This window comes from Phasianus colchicus, chromosome 16, assembly GCF_987193195.1.
Source record: "Phasianus colchicus chromosome 16, bPhaCol1.hap1.1, whole genome shotgun sequence".
NCBI lineage: Eukaryota > Metazoa > Chordata > Aves > Galliformes > Phasianidae > Phasianus > Phasianus colchicus.
Window position 1 is genome coordinate 13,442,090 of NC_143451.1, and position 17,138 is coordinate 13,459,227.

At 40.6% G+C, this 17,138-nt stretch overlaps 1 protein-coding gene across 14 annotated transcripts in view; it reads left to right on the forward strand.

Moving 5' to 3' along the window:
• Positions 1 to 17,138, forward strand: part of MAD1L1 (mitotic arrest deficient 1 like 1) — a 322,269-nt gene that overhangs the window by 26,374 nt on the left and 278,757 nt on the right. For all 14 annotated transcript variants that reach the window (XR_016471691.1, XR_016471690.1, XM_090151560.1 and 11 more), the window contains exon 10: positions 9,207 to 9,293. Coding sequence is in view for 12 of the 14 variants with exons in the window: in XM_090151560.1 (XP_090007686.1) it covers positions 9,207 to 9,293 (87 nt within the window). In the remaining 2 variants the exon portion in view is untranslated. The remainder of the gene's footprint in view (positions 1 to 9,206; positions 9,294 to 17,138) is intronic.

Genomic DNA, 17,138 nt, shown 5'->3' on the forward strand with positions numbered 1-17,138 from the left:
CCCTGGGGTGGTCACACTGTTCTAATTGGAACTTGAGCTTCTTTGAAGTCCTCTTTAATCCTCCCTGAGCTGGGGGAAGGGTTTGAAGGCAGCACTGTTAATCTGAAATTTCTTCATTTTTATTTACATGTGTCTGGGGACCTGAGCAATTCATTTTCCTGAACTTAAGCTTGCTTGCAGTTCTCATGGACAGCTGGGGGAGGACTGTGCTTTGTTAATGGAGGAGGCCAGAGGTGGGTGGTAGGGGTTGGAGCCACTGGTACCCGAGCAATGGGCTCTGAAGGGTAAAAGCTTGGAGGCAACTACTGGGAAGTGATGCAGTAGTTGAACGTAGGGTTAGACTCAGCAAAAAGCTTGGATTTAAGCTCATGTCTCAGGATTAACTTATTAGTATTGCACTCATCAAAATAGCATTGCATACTGATACTGAACCACTTCAAGTTATTTAAGAAACCGAAGCTTTAGGATACGACTCTTGTAGCTGATAACTTTGTCCTTTAAATGAACATGGGATTAAAAATTGCTATTTTGGAGTTGAATTAGGTTTTTTTTTCAGTATCCTGAGTCAGATTGCTTAAACTTTGTGTCTCCAAAATTTAGGTTTTCCTTTGGTCTGGTTTAGAGAGTAGAAATCTACTCTTATCCCTAAGTAAATTATGCACGTGACATATCTACCTTGAATGGAGCCTCAGTGGCAGCTGAAGCCCTTTGGGCTGTCTTAATACAAATTACTTACTGCTGCTGACAACGCAAGCGCCTTCCTTAGGCACTTTCTACTTCATGTGTTTCATTATTGTTTTCTTTTTTTCCATGATAAATATAATAATTTATCAACTTTGTATTTTCTGTTCTTTTGGTGGCATTTTTTTTTTTAGCATCCCATGCTTGCTGAAACCAGGCTGTTTTGCTTTGTGCTCCTGGTAGAGGTGAGATGTGAGATGTCTGCTGTGAAAAGCTTTGAAATAATCCCTGATTGAGGTTTGGGTAGTTTTTAATTAATCAAGGCAACAGACTTAACCTCAATTTTCTGTTTAAAAGAATAATGCTCCAGCTGAGCATCTTATCAGTGTGCTCTTCGTTCCTTCTAAAACTGTTACCATAACTTCACCTGTGACTAATGGTATTGGATTATACTTTAAAAAAATAGCTAAGGTAACTTTTATTGTAGCTTAAAGTTGCAATTTCAAGTGCCTATTCCTGCATGATATGGAAGTGGTATGCGATGGTAATAGGATATAAATAAAAATAAAACATGGGATGTCAAATCCCTCTTTATCTTAAATGTGGCTGAAAGCACGGCCTAGACTCTTGTAAGGACTTGAAGGTAGGCAATAATGGTATTTCCTCTTGCTCTGTGAGAGATTTTGTGTTACTGCTGGCAAATATTTGCAGTGATAAGAGTCTGGGAAAGTATTATGATCAGTGAAGATGCTGAAAACAATACAGGAACTTAGATAAATCAGTATCCTGCCAGGGTTATCTCAGAGAAATGTCAAAAGAACAAGACCATCAATTCAGTGAACTCTGCTAGAATAGTTAAATAAATGTATGTTGTCAGTACCCAGTCCTAGTGGCAGTATTTAACTTCTTTTGCTATCAGAGAGAAGCCCTGGTTATCTTTGAAAATGATGTCTTTGTTTGTAGTTTCTGTATGTGTGGAAGCTAAGCCAGAAGGGTGTATTTGATGCATGTTTTTCTTTCCTCCTTTAAAAGAAGCTGATGTTCGTTGATTTCTTGGTACTCCAAGGTTCTACAAATGTCTTTGAAATAATGTAGCATACTAGAACTAACAGAACTTCAGTAAAATGATCATTTCTAATGCAATTAGTTTATTTGCATTCCTACTTAATTTGAATGCCGTCATGTTTTCTAGCAGAGATTCTTCCATTAGGACCAATCATCCCAGGCCTTCAGCTTTGTGGGGTGCAAATTCCTGAACTAGCTCTTATCTATTGACTTGGCATTTAGAGAGGTTTGTTCGGTTGCTTGGAAATGGTATTTATTTGTTTTATTTTGGCTTTTAGGGTAGCTCCTCAGCCCATGTAATCCTAGTGGTTGGCCTGGAATCTTCTGGAGGGTTTCTAATGAGCCTCAGTTGAATGTTCTTTCTGAAATATACCATGTCTTTCTATTCGGAGCTCATTTCCAATGAGCCCATCATTGTGTTTCAGTCTCCAATTTCAGATGCTTACTTCTTATGGCTATTTACAATTATTCAAACATCTTACAAGTCCTAGGGTACACTCATGATAAGAATAAGATATTCTGTTCCAGTTCTTTGGATTAGCTTGACGTTATCCCCCCCTTGTGAAGCTGTATTTCCCCCCCAGCCTCCCCAAGCAAATGGTTCCTGCTATCCTCTGTTGCTCCAGCTCCACTGATGAATGGAAGCTATAGGCAAAACTGCCTTGGGTCTGGCTCCATGAAACAAGCTACTTTGTATATTTCCTCACATTGTTTTCAGCTGTTTTTTTTCTCAAACTGAGTTTGTGAAGGATAAAAGATTTATTGTGGCTTTTGCTGCTCCAGTAAAAGAAAATGTTACATTATTAAATATGTTTACAGATTGGGTTTGAAATCTTAAGGGCAACAGGTACAAAACTACACACAGCAAAAGTTATCTTTTGGCATCACCATTAATATGTAATTATATTTAATAAGTTAAATTGCAAATTGAGGAAAAAATTTACTCCAATTGTAAAGTCGTGCTGATAGCTGCCCTGCTATGTGAGCAGCAGCCGCTTTCAAAATGATTATAAAGGATTTTCAACTTCACTACTTCTGCACCATTGCTTGTATATACCTAAAACGTGCTTTAGAAGTTTAATGTTTTGTTTTTACTCTTGATTTCTAATTTTTATTTATTTTTTTTTGGGGGGGGAGAATGGAGCAAAAAACTGTTATCCACAGAAGTCAGCATAGTCTTCTGTTGTACAAAGCTGTGATTGGTTTGGAATTTCAAACTGATTGTGAATGAATCCATGAGAACTTAAGGATCATCGTCCTTAACGTAGGGTGCTGTTTTTTGATTTGTAAGAGATCGTGTGGTGATGTGATCAAATGCGGAGAAGAGCGAGGTGGTACGAATGGTGCTGGGGTGCTGTGTGACTTGGAGAAAAGCAATGCTGCTGCTTGGGGAATTTGCTGTTGACAGAGGGATTTCTCTCATCTTACCAAACAATAGTTGGAGAGAACTTCAAAGGCAGTGGCTGGTGTGGATTAATAAGTACAATAGGCCTGTTATGGCTCCTTGATAACCAACAAAAGGAAGAAGGGAAGACCTTAAGAACTGTTTATTTATATTGGAGAAACATAGGATACAGAATATTTAATAGCTTTACAGATATGCTCCTTGTTTCTTGAATTATACATTAAATGGCTTATTCTTGGCTTTATAAACACTTTCATTTTATGCAGCTGTGTTAAAGACTAATTAAAATTCTTTTGTGTTGCGGCATGATTGAAATGTGGACTTTTGTCCCTTTTTCTTCTTTTGGGATAAGACATAGCAGTGCATGCTGCAAGGAGGAATTGATTTCATCTCTGTCATAATACCAGAGAGATTGTTTTTATCCTCTTTTTTTGTTTTGACTGAAGAGAGTAGAGACCAAGCTATGACAAAATAGGCTTTGATTGGTTTGTAAATGTCAAGCATAAGTAAGAGCTTTAGAATCTATACAGTTTTTATTCATTACTTATTCTCCAAATCATTAGCTTCTGTGCAAAACCCTGAGGAGTGACAACTGAATTGAGTGGAGAGCAAAACATGTTTTGTTCCAGTCCTAGCGAGTGGTCAGCTTCATGCCATGGGGTGAAACAGCAGAGCAATTACAGGACATCCCTGTGGGTTTGCACTGCTGCAAATTGAGCTCGAGTGGGGATCTGCTTGTCATTAGTAAGAGCTCAGTGTCATTTGTTCTGTTTATCTAGTTACAACTGTCTTCCTCATTAATCTTTCCTATTTAAAGCATAGGTTAGTTTTGGATCTTAGGCTGATGTTAGCAGAGCTCTTTTGAAGGAGAACATAAAATTAGTCACCCACTCCCAAAAGAAACCAAAGCAGTGCTGTGGTGCTGATCTCCTGTGGCAGAGGGCAGCCTGGGCTTCTCACCAGTGTTTGGGGCCAGATTTCAGTTAAGTCTCACATGTGAACCCTGGTGCTTTGCCCACGTGGCTGATGGTACCTGACTCAGGCTGTGTCACTGTAAGATCAGTGACAGCTTGAGGATACGTTTTGGTGAGAAGGGAGCTGAGCTGGTTAACAGCTCTGTGTTGAAAGGTGTAATTTCAGCAAGCTGATTTGGAACTTCAGTGGCAGAAAATGTACTGAGCAAAACCAGTGACTCCTGCTGCAGTGCTGGCAGGCAATTAGACTTATCCTGCTGTGCTTCTCCAGCTTCACACAGAGAAGAGAAGCCTGGAAAACTATGGTGATGATTTGGGTGAGCTGGAAAGATGGCTTCCCATAACTTTAGCATGTTAATCAAACTCTGCAAAATTGCTTTTGTTTCACTGTGGCCTCTCTTAAACCCATAAATTGCACATCATGTGATACAGCCTGCAATGACCTGACTTCTGAGTCTAGATCTAGAGAAACAAAGACAAAAGTAATAATTTGTCTTAATTTCCAAATAATGGGTTTGAAACTGTATATGAAATTTCCTCTCCTTGAGCTCTATTACAGCCCTTCACATGGCTACATCCAATTGTGCAATGTGTGTGCTAACCAGATTTCAGTGGTGTGTTCTGTGCTTGCTATTAGAGCAGTAGATAGGGATGAGCAGAGTCTGGAATGTTAATTGCAGCCAAATGATAAGGTGTTTAAGTATTTCTGAAGTAGGAATGAAACTTCAAAGATTAGTAGTTGTAATGTCACATCTAAGTGTATTAACTGGAATTCAAGATAGTTTTCTTTCATTTTTTCCTTCTTCAAGCTATGGCTTGATTAGATTAATTACTAATTTTTCAGTTGTTTCAAAAGAAACATCAATTAATTGTCTTTGGAATCATCAAGACACTTAAACACTTAAAATGCTGCTTTAGCGAGAAGTCATTCTGCTTCAAGTGGCTAATGGGTACATTTGCTTTGGTAAGAAGCAATTGAATTTGTTGATTCTTCTGCACACAAATATGATGTTTATCTTTTAAGTGAAGGGAACTCGCTTTCCATTTACTCTTCAGAATTTCTCCGTTTGCTTTTGACATAGAAGTACTAAGCATGCATTTCTTTGGGGGGGACAGTATGCACTGTACCTTGCTTTTGTTGTTTTTGACAGCTCTTAGTGCCTTAATTCAAACAAACAAAGATAAATGATTGCTCTCCGGTGCATTTTAATCCAAGTGTTACTGCACACTAAATAAATCCTAATTACCTAGGAAACCTGAGAATTCAATTATTTTGTGACCATCGTGTATAGTGGATTCCTGACCGTATGGTTCAGCGTAATATAGTTAGCAATAGGAGGAGGGAAATGGATGCAGCTGCCTGGAGGGGAGCTGGAGGGGGCTGTTGGCTGGTTGTTGTGAAACATCACTCAGAACTTCCAGGTGTGGACACCAGATTTTAGTGGCAGCGTAATGAAGAGAAGTAATGAAGAGAAGCCCAGGTCTGCTACCAGGATGGTGATAGGTGCAGTGAGGAGAAAGGGATGCTGTGAGCAAGTTTTCTCATAATGCTTTGGGTTAGTTTGATCAAATGAAGACTCTTTGTTGCTGTATTCTGAGAAGTCTGTATGTTGTGGTTAATGTTCCTCGCTGTACTTTTTGAAAGGCGAGTCAAGGGGCTGAGCTGCTGCTGGACTTGCTGGTGAAGCTTGAGAAGAGCTGGCAGCAGTCCTGTAAACCTGAGATACTGGAGTTGAATGAAGCAGTTGCAGAGCTCCAGCATACAGAGAGGGCTGCTGGGGGACTCGCTTCAAACATACAGGAGCAGGCTGTTACAGGCATCTCACAGCCCTTCTAATCACACAGAAATATTTAAAGTAACTAAAATGCCTTTTCAGAATTCTTCTGTGGTTGTCATGTTATTGTTCTGTGTTTGTTCTTCAGATGCTGTTGCCTTTCTCTTGAAACAGCTGAAATTCTTTAAAAACAAAGTCCTCATGGGGAGAGGAGGCATTCAAAATCCTACTGTGCTTTATGTGCACCATAGAAAAGCATCGATGGTTTTATATTTTGACGGAGGATGCTTAAAAAATAAGGCTTTGATTTGAACTGAAGATAGAGCAGTTATGCTCTCACCTTCATTGCCCAATTCTCTTTGGTCGCTTTATTGATGATTTCTGTCTCTGGTCTTCATCAGTTAATTGTGCTTGAGTGTAAAGCTATTTATGGATCCATCTAAAATGCTGTGCCAAAAGTCTGGGGATGTTCCATTTCAGTTTCATGCAATTTAATTGAGAGACAAATCTGTGTCCTACGTCCGTGCTGAGTTGGAACTAGAGAAGTGTTTCGAGAGACTTCCAAAAATAGATGAGTAATATGGTGTGTTATCAGTCCTTTATTTCCAAGCAAACTTATGTTAAAAACCAGAGAAGAACTTGGTCCCCCCTGAAAGGAATTGCCCAAGTGCTAATTTTTCTATTTAGTTTTACTTCTGTCTTGTACTTCCATAGTTGAATTTTAATGCCAGGTATCCAGCTGCAATCAAATCTATTCATTTGCTGTGCATTTTGAAGCACTTTATAGAAGCAATGAGAGCTTGACGTTCTAATAAATTATAAATTAAAATATAATCAGTTTTTTACTTTCTAAAACATTTCCATCTGCTTACTGAGTCGTGGTTTAATGTTACTTCAACAGCTGATTCTGAGTGCATAACTGTCAGTTCATTGTGAAATGGTAATAGGTCCTTAACTAAGACAGCTCAGCAGAGCTTTCTAGCAAGTGTCTGTAAAATGCTGATGGTGTGCAGTACTAAAAATATTGCAGAAGCCATTTTCCGTGTAGAAAATTAGAAAGTATAGCAGTGGGGACTTGAAGTTCAGAGCAAAATAAAAAGGCTTGTTTCCAAATTAGTCTCTAATGTTCACATTTGTTTGGGCTTTGGTGTTTTTTTTTTGTTTTTTTTTTTTGCTTAAATGTTATTGTCAGAGGAAACACAGTGCCAGGCTGGGGTAGTGGGACTGAGGAGGAGAGTTCTGGCTTCCCACAATAATGGGACCAGAGCCAGCAGGTTATCTACACTCATTTGGAAAAACCACTTTTTTTGTCATTTGTTCTCAGTGTTATCTTGCTAATTACGTAGCACAATGTTCAGTTCTAATAACGTGCTGCTCCTGAATCCTGCCATTCTGTGTGTGTGGTTTCGTTCAGGATCATGCATGGCTGATACCAGCTTTAGGGGTTGCATGGGCTCCATCATTGCACTGAGGGAAGCTGCTTGCAGGGAGGGTGCAGGGCACTGTGTGAAAAAGCAGATTTCCCACAGGGGTCTGGATGTATTTATCTGAAGGCAAGGTTTCAGACTTCCCTTGAGTAGCAGTAGTGATGCAAGTAGTGTTGGTAAGCACTGCTGTCAAATTCTTACAGCAGACTTCTTGGCTTTTTAGTCCAAATTAAGATATTGGTTGTTTTGTAGGGAAGGGAGGGAGCTTTAATAAAAGTTATTCACAGCTGGCCCGTCAGGCAGGCACCTCAAGGCCAGAATGTGTTCAGTGTGCTGGGATAAAGGTGTATTTGGATGCAGCCTTATTTTCAGAAACTCGTGAAATAAGGGCTGTTCCCAGGGCTGGGTGGTGCATGTGGTGCTTTGGAAGGCTGGCCAGTTCTCTTTAAGCACATCTGATTTAATTTAATTGTGCCATTCCTCTACTTGGAACTGAGTAAATTTGGGTTTTGCTGAATTGTTTGATTGGGATGGGAAGTAGACTTCAGAAACAGGTTTGAAACCTCCTGGTGAAGGTGTTTGGTAACAGTGTGCACGAGGGATGTCTGTGTTCCTAATCATGCAACAAAATTTAGTTTTATGGAAAGTTAACTCTTCTTTAGAGGAGATTAATGCCCATTGATTTTGTTTTCTATTATATCCATGCCACTTAACTTTTCTTTGAAGTCTGCAATGCCAGGAAAACATCCTCCAGAAATAAGTATAAGCCTAAAGCTGCCAATTGCTGGAACTCGGATTGGAAGCTGATTGTTGATTTGAATTGCCTAACAGATGAGGATGATTTCTGTTAATTGGAGATCTGTCAGTAGCTACCATTACTAGAAATCTGTGGCTTTTATAATACTATCTCATTTTACTATTGGATTAATTTCAGTTCTGAGTCCTAATACATGATGGTATGAATTTCTGAGTACACGAGAATAGAACCGAGGCAAATATACTTATCTGACCATTTAAAAATCTCTCCAATTATTTCATTGATGCAGAGACCAAACACTTCTGCTGGGAGGAGGCACTCAACACATTGCAAAAGAGATGCCTGATATTATCTGCCAGATAAATCTGCTGTGTTTGGGTGAAGTTCAAGAGCTTAGAATTACGCTTTTCAGAACCTTGTTGACTTGGCATTAAACTCTGCAAAGTTGTCCACGTTGAAATCCGTGGGTCTGCTTACAGATTCTTGGCAGACTAAGTGTGCCCAGTTCATTTCTTTCTGGTTGATATTTTTGTTTTGTTTTTAAGTGTCTGTTGACTTTAGCAGTTGAAAGAGGATACTGTGGAAGAGGAAGCATAACTTAAATATATTTTTTCTCATGAATACCAACACATTTATCCTTCCAACATCTCTATGTATTCTTGTTAGAAATTACTGTGGGAAGAAAATATCTACTTTATTTAAGGAAAAAAATGAGTCAGATCTGCTTCTTGCAGATAGAAGGTGATAAACCCAGGCTGAAATCAGATTGTTGCTGTATAGACTTTCCTTGTAAGGTATGAATGTTTATGTTGGTCACCTGCTTTGGAGAATTTTTTGGGTTTTTTGATTCTACAGTTTTAGAGTTGGTTTATGGGCTCAAATGAACACTGAGATGCTGTGAGTTGGATGGTAATTACAGCATACATTAATGGCTTTAATTAAACCAACTTTGATGTATGTTGGGAGCAGGATGCAACATGCAACCCTGTCATCCTAAGGGACTGGATAGCTTTGGCTGGTGGAATTTCTTCATCTGCTTTTTGTGAGACCTTTCTCATAATCATAAATGGAATGAAGTCTTCCGATCAGTGATCTGTTAAAAGTGTCTGTTTTGTTTTGTAGGACGCCTGATGATCTGTCAAGGCAAATTGTGGCCCTGCAGCAAAGGGAGCTTGTGCTGAAAGAGCAGAACTCTACCATCACAAACAGGTAAGTGATACCAGTAGTGGATGTTGGGTAGCAAGATGCTGCATGTGGAAGGAAAGTAAAGACTTCAGGCTGTGAGGATGGCTCTTTAGATTTCCCTGCTGCTCTGAAGAGCTTTCCATGCTATTGTTCTTTCCCATATTGAAGAGTTTTTTCCTCGTGTAAATCCTTGCAGTATGAAAGAGACTAAATGTGGGAGGATTATCCAGTTTTATTTTGTAAGCTGTAGTGTTTGTAAGGGGAGATAAGCATCTTTCCCAGACCGCCATGTCTGGAAAGAGAATGTCACAAATGTGCAAAGCAGGGATGCTGGGGTAGGAGGGCAGTAAGAGCTCCAAGGGCTGTAATTTGCCTGCTTAGAGAGCTGGTTTGTATAGATGGCGTTGGATGAGCACGTCTGTAGATCTGATGGCAGAACGCTCTAGACTTTAGCAGAAGGAGCAGTTGGTTTATAGAGCAGGGATATGTATGTAAAACTGGAGAGTGTCTGAGCCTTTGCACTGATGTGGGAGCGAGCATCTCCTGAAGGAAATGAGTTTGTCTGCTGGAGCTTTATTTCCAGACTGCGTTGGTTACGATAGCATTTCTTAACGTGATTCCATAATGTACCTGGAAGCACTTCTCACTCTCAGTGCACATCTTTTTCTGCCCTGATGTCTCTTCCTGTTTAAAAGCAATACCTCCACCTTTAAAAATGGTTCTTGGGCAGTTTGCATTGCCAAAGTCTTGTCTAAGCAGCAGAAGCATGGTGAATTTCCACCTTTGGTGTGAATGTGTTAAATATAAAGCAAACGCTGTGTAATTGAGCTCTGGGCCAGTGCTTTTATTCGTCTTGGGCTGCATTTGCATATATTTCTCTTGAGATGTGTGGTAGACTTTGGTTCAAGAGGTGGTTGTATTATGGTCTCTGCCTTGCGAATGATGGGCAGAATTCAAGCTGGGTGTTAAAAGCTTTGTGTGCTGCTGCTTTTAAAAGTGTTTAGTCAGTTGTAAAATTGTTAGCCAAGTGTAAACTGCCAGGAGTGCAATGTTTGCATTTCTATAAAGAATTTGAAGGGTGACAAAAACCATCACTAATATTAGAGGGAAAAAAAAAGCATTTCGTATATTAAAAGTGCACCAAGCAAATCTCCTGAAGTCATAATTGATCAAGTAAAAGAACATTGGTAATGTTTGAGGTGTTGTTTTTCTTCCCCCTCCTGCCTTCCCCACAGTCTGCTACTCACAGCCTGTCAGAGCAGTGTTTTTTCTAAATTTATTAATGGCCGAAGGGAATCATCTGTTGAAAAAGCAGCCTTTTTGTGCTGTCTGTTCGTGCTGGATGTAATTGTGCCAATTTAGTTTAAAAGTAAAAACATGATTAAGATTACTTTTTGATTTCAAGTGAAATGGGCTGTAAAGCTGCTTAAATTAAAATTGTAGCATTTTCTTGATGAAATGCTCTGTCATTTCCAAAACTAACAATTTTAGCTTTCTTCTGTCACATACCTTATTCCGTCTTAAAGTAGGCAATAAGATACAGTTTTTAAAACCTTTCATTATGGATGATTTGAAAGTTCCCAAGAGAAGGTCTTGAGTCTCTGGAAATGAAACCTTGTTAAGGAAGCAAATCTAATTTTCTCTTTTCCCTTGAATGACATCCAGATTCAGCTGATGGTTTTCTTTTATTTGTTTCCTAATTGTGTGCGGAGTGGACTGCGTTTGACAGTAACTTAATATGTGACCATGACTCCCTCTAGTGATTGAGCCCTGCAGTTATTTGGCTTTCTATTGTTTTCTCATCTATAACTGGTTTAGCTTCAAGTTGGTATGTGTTCTGTCTTCAGTACTGATGGTTCTGTATTTCATTTATAAATAGTTGGAAGTTATTTGTGTACAGAGCTATATGCAAAAGGAATTTTGCCTATCATATTAAGCTTTGATTAAACTTCGCCATTAAAATTAATGATTTGGTAGCTACTTAAGGAAACATCATCAGAAGTTGGCACCTGAATTTATTTCTGACATTAAAGCAGAGAATCAAGGATAGTTCTGGGTTACCTCTTGCTGCCATGCGAAGCTCAATGTTCAGGAGAAGAAATTTGAGTGATGTTGCAGACTGAACTGTCATGAATAGTCTGTTTGCTTTTTTCCTTAGAGCACTTGCACTGGGAAAGGATGGGATGTCTGGGGCACTGTTGGTCAGCAGACTCACTTGCTGATCATTTAACCCAAATACCAGAGGCTGCATGCAAACTGAGTGATGTGTCTGGTCATCAAGGAGCACTTTGGCATAGGCAGAGAAGGGCCTGGTACGGTTCTTTGCAAGCTGAATGTTCTGTCTTTACGCTGCAGTTGTCTGTCTTCATTTTAATTGCTAGTGATAGCATCTTGCCTGCACTTTAGCGAGTGTGGTGAGCACTTGCTACATCATATTTGTCGTAGCCTGATGAGGAGTCCTCAGTTTCTATTTGATAAAAGGAGATGTTTGATGGTGAGACAGGAGTTGATTGCTGATGTGTCCCAATATGAGCAAGACTTGACTTCAGAAAACAAGACAGGCTTGGAGAAGATGGCACAAGGGATCAGGTTGCTATGTAGGGTCCCTTCTCTTCCTATAGAACTAGAGACAGATGTGTAGCTCAGCTGTTTCAGTGTGCTTCAGGTGATCTGGAATGAGGGGTTATGACATAGTCATTCCTGTAATGCTGTTTCCCACAGGGCATATGGCTTCATTAAACGAGCTGAACTTCACAATTGCTAATGGATTGCTGATGGTCTCTTGTCCGTGTGCAACACTGACATGGGACCAACGAGGTATTGTGTGAAATACAAGGCAACATGAAGTCAGTGCCTCAAACAGAATGAAGGGCACCTGAAGAAAGGGAGAGCAGCACCAAATCTTTGATCCTGATCTTAGTGCTGCTAGTTTATTCCTGTCACCCGGTGTCAGAAAGCCAGCCGTGAGTTTTGACATACGGTTTTATTTGTGAAAAGGGATATTTAGAACGTGTTTGAAATGATATTTTCTTCCTCCAAGTGCTCACAGAGTTCTCTTAAGAGAGATGGTTGTTTACACCTCTATTCGTATAAATCACATAAAGTTGACTTACCCAAACAACCTGCTGTGTGTGTTATCACTTACAAATGAAATAAAAACCCAAACCATCGAAGGCTGGGGAACAGAGATTGCAAACTGAACAGAAAATCTTTTTAAGAAAGGCAGCAGGGACTTTTTTTCTAAGCAAAAAAGACAATGAGTGAGTAATAATAAGATTGGAGCCATCCATCTCCGTAAGTGCTGCTCGCTCAAAAGTGTGCTGTAAATCCACTGCCCATCTTCTCCTTGCCTTGGATGTCCCATGGAGCGTCAGTCACAAATACAGATGGAGCCTGTCAGCCTTTTCTCCCCTAATCTTCTGGAAAGTTGGGCAGAAGTTTAATTACAGTGAAATGTCTTTTATCTGACAGCAAGAGAAGTGCTGGCTTTTTGATAGGCTTTATGAGTTATTTTCTGATCAAAAGAAGCATTTAATGTCTAATATAGGACAAGGTAAGGATTTTTTGTGCAACTGTATGGCATACTGCACCTTGATTTATACGTGGGGATGTATGTGTATCTAACACCAGACAAATGTTTATTCGTAGTGCTTCAGGGCAGTATTAACTGCTGGCAGGTTCTGCATTCATTTAGAGCAATGCTATGAAGAAATGACTGGTGGCTATTGCTCTTTCTTCTCCTCAAAGTGAATCTTTCATGCTTTTTTTTTTATTCTGGAAAGTAGTTGATAGTGTCCCATTGAGTGACCTATCTTTTCAAATAAGCATATTCAAACAGTAAGCTTCCAGGCTACATCTGGCTATTCATGATGATAATTGAGTAGATACAGAGCCTCCCTGATTTTTCTTTTCTCATGCAATAGTTAGTCTCTAGCAGAAAACAGGGAGACAAAATAATTCAGTCAAGACATGGACTTCTTGCTTCTGATTCTAAGAGTGTGAGATTTTGCCCAGACCTTTGCTGTTTGTGGTTTTGCTGTTTTTAGCCCAGTTTCCTGAGCAAGTGAGGCAGTGTGCCTTATTACTGTGTTTTGTGTGTGAGCCTTTCTGTGCCTGCTCTACTCTTTTGAAGTGGCTACTTCTATCAAGTTTGGCAGGTGGTTCAGATCCCCAGAATAACAAATCCCAGCAAGTTTAATGAAAACAGCTATCCAGCTACAGCAGGGGCACCTTTTTGCTGCAGTTTGAGGCTATCCCCTCTTTAGGTATCAGGATCCTGCAAGTAAGAAGTTGGTGTGGGAAATGAAAGTCTGTTGGAGTAGGTATTCACCACTGGAGAGAGAAGTCCATAGGAAACAGGGCAGCTTATTTCTGGAACTCGAGGAATTGCTCTCTTCTTCTGTTGAAAAGCAATTCTATAGAGAGAGCCTAAAGAGCAGTCTCCAGGGAACAGATGTAGCTATAATTTTAAATCTTTTCAGCCTGGAGCTCTGTGGAGAATGTGCTGTGCAAACCTGGTAGAAACAAGTAGTATTTGGTTTCTTGCTTTCGATTTGACTGTGCTTCTTAGAGACCAGAACGTGGAAGGAGGGTCTGCAAAATGCATCTCTTCAGTGCTCCGGTTGCTTTTAATGATTAACATGTTGCAAAAGCTATTTAACTCTGTCCTTCTTTTCTCTTGTTCCAGGGTTGTGATTGACTGTTGGTGTTCATGCTAGCATCCCTGTTGTTTGTGCATCTTTCTATTACTAGAATAAGCTTTTATTTGTTAGTGCTCCTCTGGAGATGCTGATTAAACATTCCCTCAGGTGTCCAGGTAGCAATTCATGTTATTGACCAGAAAAATGTCTAAAATAAATGGCTAATGAAAAGCTAAACATGAATTCTGTAGATCTTGCTAACTGCTGTGAAGTAGGGCCTGTTCAAATACTCGACAAAACACTGTCTGAGAAGTCTCTTCTTGGCTGGGATGTCTCAGTCGGTTGATTGTATCTGCATGTGAAATCTGTTCAGCCCTGTGGCTGATTGCTTGTTTAACAGTTTCCCATCCGGATCATGTCAGCACCACTGCATGTTGTCTTCAGACTGCTACTATGGAGATCTTTATTGTGTATTTTCTTCTTACTATGCTGCGCTTGTCTTTAGGCACGTGTGGACTGTGGTGGTGTGTGGTAAGGGGGGACTCTTACTGAATTTGGGGGAGGTGGGTTCCAATTATTTTCCTATATTTTCCCAATATTTTTCCTAATATCAAAGCTTTATCACTTATCCAACAGCAGATCTCTCGTACACGTTCAATCAACACAAGAAATGAACCGCCTTGTCTTTTTTAGCTGTGTAAGGCAAAAAGAAAAACCCCGAACTTGTCATAAATCAGTCAGCCCCCCTCCCCACCCAAAAGCAGCTTTCTTTTGCTGCTCTGAAAGTTAAATGACTAATGTGCATAATTTATTTGAGCATCTGTGCTAAAAACTTGCATACCAAGTTTGAGTTCAATGTGATCAACAATGGTGAAAATTAGGATTTATCATGGAAATGCTGACGGATGTGAACATGTGTAGGCTAAACCGGCGCCTGACAAACCTTCTTATTGTGCGATGCTAATGGTGAAACGCGGGGTGCTTTTTTTTTTTCCTGCTGTAATTGCATCCCCTCCCCCTCCCTCCGTCTGCTTAATTTTCCCCTTTTCAGATGTGGTGAGTTGAGTTGCTTCGTATTTGGATTCCTATTTCTTTTTTTTTCTGAGCGGTGCAGCAGTACTGAGTGTGGAACAGAAGGTGGTGCCGGCAGCATTGCGCTGCTCGCTGCCTCCCCTCCTCCTGCTCCGCCTGCGCAGCCGGGCTGCTGTCACCAGCCTTATAAATTCTGGAGCCAATTAGCTAAAAAATGTTGCGAGTGAAAAGGGAGGAAAGAAAAAGCTGCAGGATGGCTCGATGTGAATGTGACTGCCTCAAAAGCTCTTCCCCAAAGAGCTCAGATGGGGCCTCGCGCCGCAGCTCGGGGTGTTGGGCTGCTTCAGGAGGGAGTAGTTGGTTTGGAGGAGTTGAGCGCAGGGAAAAGAAGTGAGGCTGCTTAGGAAGCTGTGCCAATGGCAGAAGACCTGCTGCTAGGTGGTGCAGGGATCCCTGAGGGCTGCTTGGGCTGGGCAGGGCACTGTGCTGGTTTCTCCACCTTTCTCCAGGGGCCTCCTGTTGAAGCCAATTTCTTTTCTTTGTGATTTCAGAAGTCAGACTTCGTTTCTTAGTTCTTACACAGGCAGCATAGAAGCAAAATGTAACACAGTGGCAGTGGGACAGCAGTGTTGCACTGAAGAAATAGTCAGTTTCTCAGTGCAGTCATTTTGCAGGAAGGCGTCACTCCCGGAGATGGGGCGGAGTGGGAAAGGCAGGCTGTTGTATCAAAGCTCGTGCAAGGAGCTGGTGTTCTGTATGCAGAAGTTCTTCACTCAGAGGGTGGTGAGGCACTGGAACAGGCTGCCCAAGCATGTTGTGGATGCCCCATCCCTGGAGGCATTCAAGGCCAGGCTGGATGTGGCTCTGGGCAGCCTGGTTTGCTGGTTGCACGTAGCAGGGGGTTGAAACTAGATGGTCATTGTGGTCCTTTTCAACCCAGGCCGTTCTATGATATTCCCAGTTTTCAGCTAGTTCTTTTTCCTGCTTCTCCCTCTGATTCATTCAGAAGTCTACTTTGTTTTCTTTCTTTCAAGACTTGCCCATAGAAATAGGGGAACAACTGCTTCTTAAAGTAGTCAGTGCAGTCTCTGGGAGGGAAAAAGGGAGGGGAGAGAAAAAGGGAGGGGGAAGAAAGATGAACACAGATTTCTGATGTTGCTAGCCAAGATGGAACCCTTGTTCCATCCTGGTTCCTTCTTTGTATATTTTTAACCAGAGGTTGGTATCTGATTCAGTTGTAGTTTTAGTGGTGACTTGAGGTATTTTTAATTCTTGGTCATACCAGAGGGAGCAGATCTGACATCTGAAAAGGGCCCTTTTGGGGCTGCATGGTTGGCCTTAGAAACTGGGCTTTGTAAGAGTACAGAATGGTGTTCTAGCAACATGCAATTTCCTTTCTGTCATATTTTATGTATGTACTGTTTTTCTGCACGTTTTCAATATTTAAAACAATGTTCACATATTCATAAGTTGTAAAATATGTTCTCACTGCTAAGATGTGGAAATTAGTTTAGAAAAACAGAAACAACAAAACCTCCAACTTTCCTTTTATCCAAGCAATAGAAATCCAATTCTTGTGGGTGAAATAACCACTGAAGAGGCTTTCTGTTTCTCAGCCAGAAAAAGCTTTTGAAATATTTATGGAAATAAACCAAAATGTGTCCCTTTCTGGCTGCACAAATAAGGGATTATCAGATCTAGCCTATGACATTTGCAATGCATGGAGTCTGAAGTGTATAATACTAATAGAGTGTGTGTTTTAAGAAAGTACTGTGATATTTTTGTGTTGTTTTGAAATGAGACTACTGACAAAGTGTTGCATATCCATGGATCAGACAAATGCAAGAAATGCCTCTTTTCCTGCAGCTTACAGTGCAAGTAAACACTGTCATCAAGGCAGTGCATTAACTGATTCTTGGAAACCAAACGTTGCTCATGTAACTGGGAACATGGAGCAGTGCTGCCTGCATCAGCTGAAAGAATCTGAATCCTGTGGCATCAAGGATATAATTGTATCACAAGCTGTCTGGCTGTGTTACTCTCCCAGTTTACTGAGTGAACTTGCTCATCTGGGTCTTATGCCTTGGTTTTTCATTCTGTGAGTCTTGTACTGGTGTAAGAATTGGAGCTGGTTGAAATCGGAGTGCATTTTCATCATTCAGAGAAGAATCAGCAAATCAAGGTTTGCAGGGAGAAG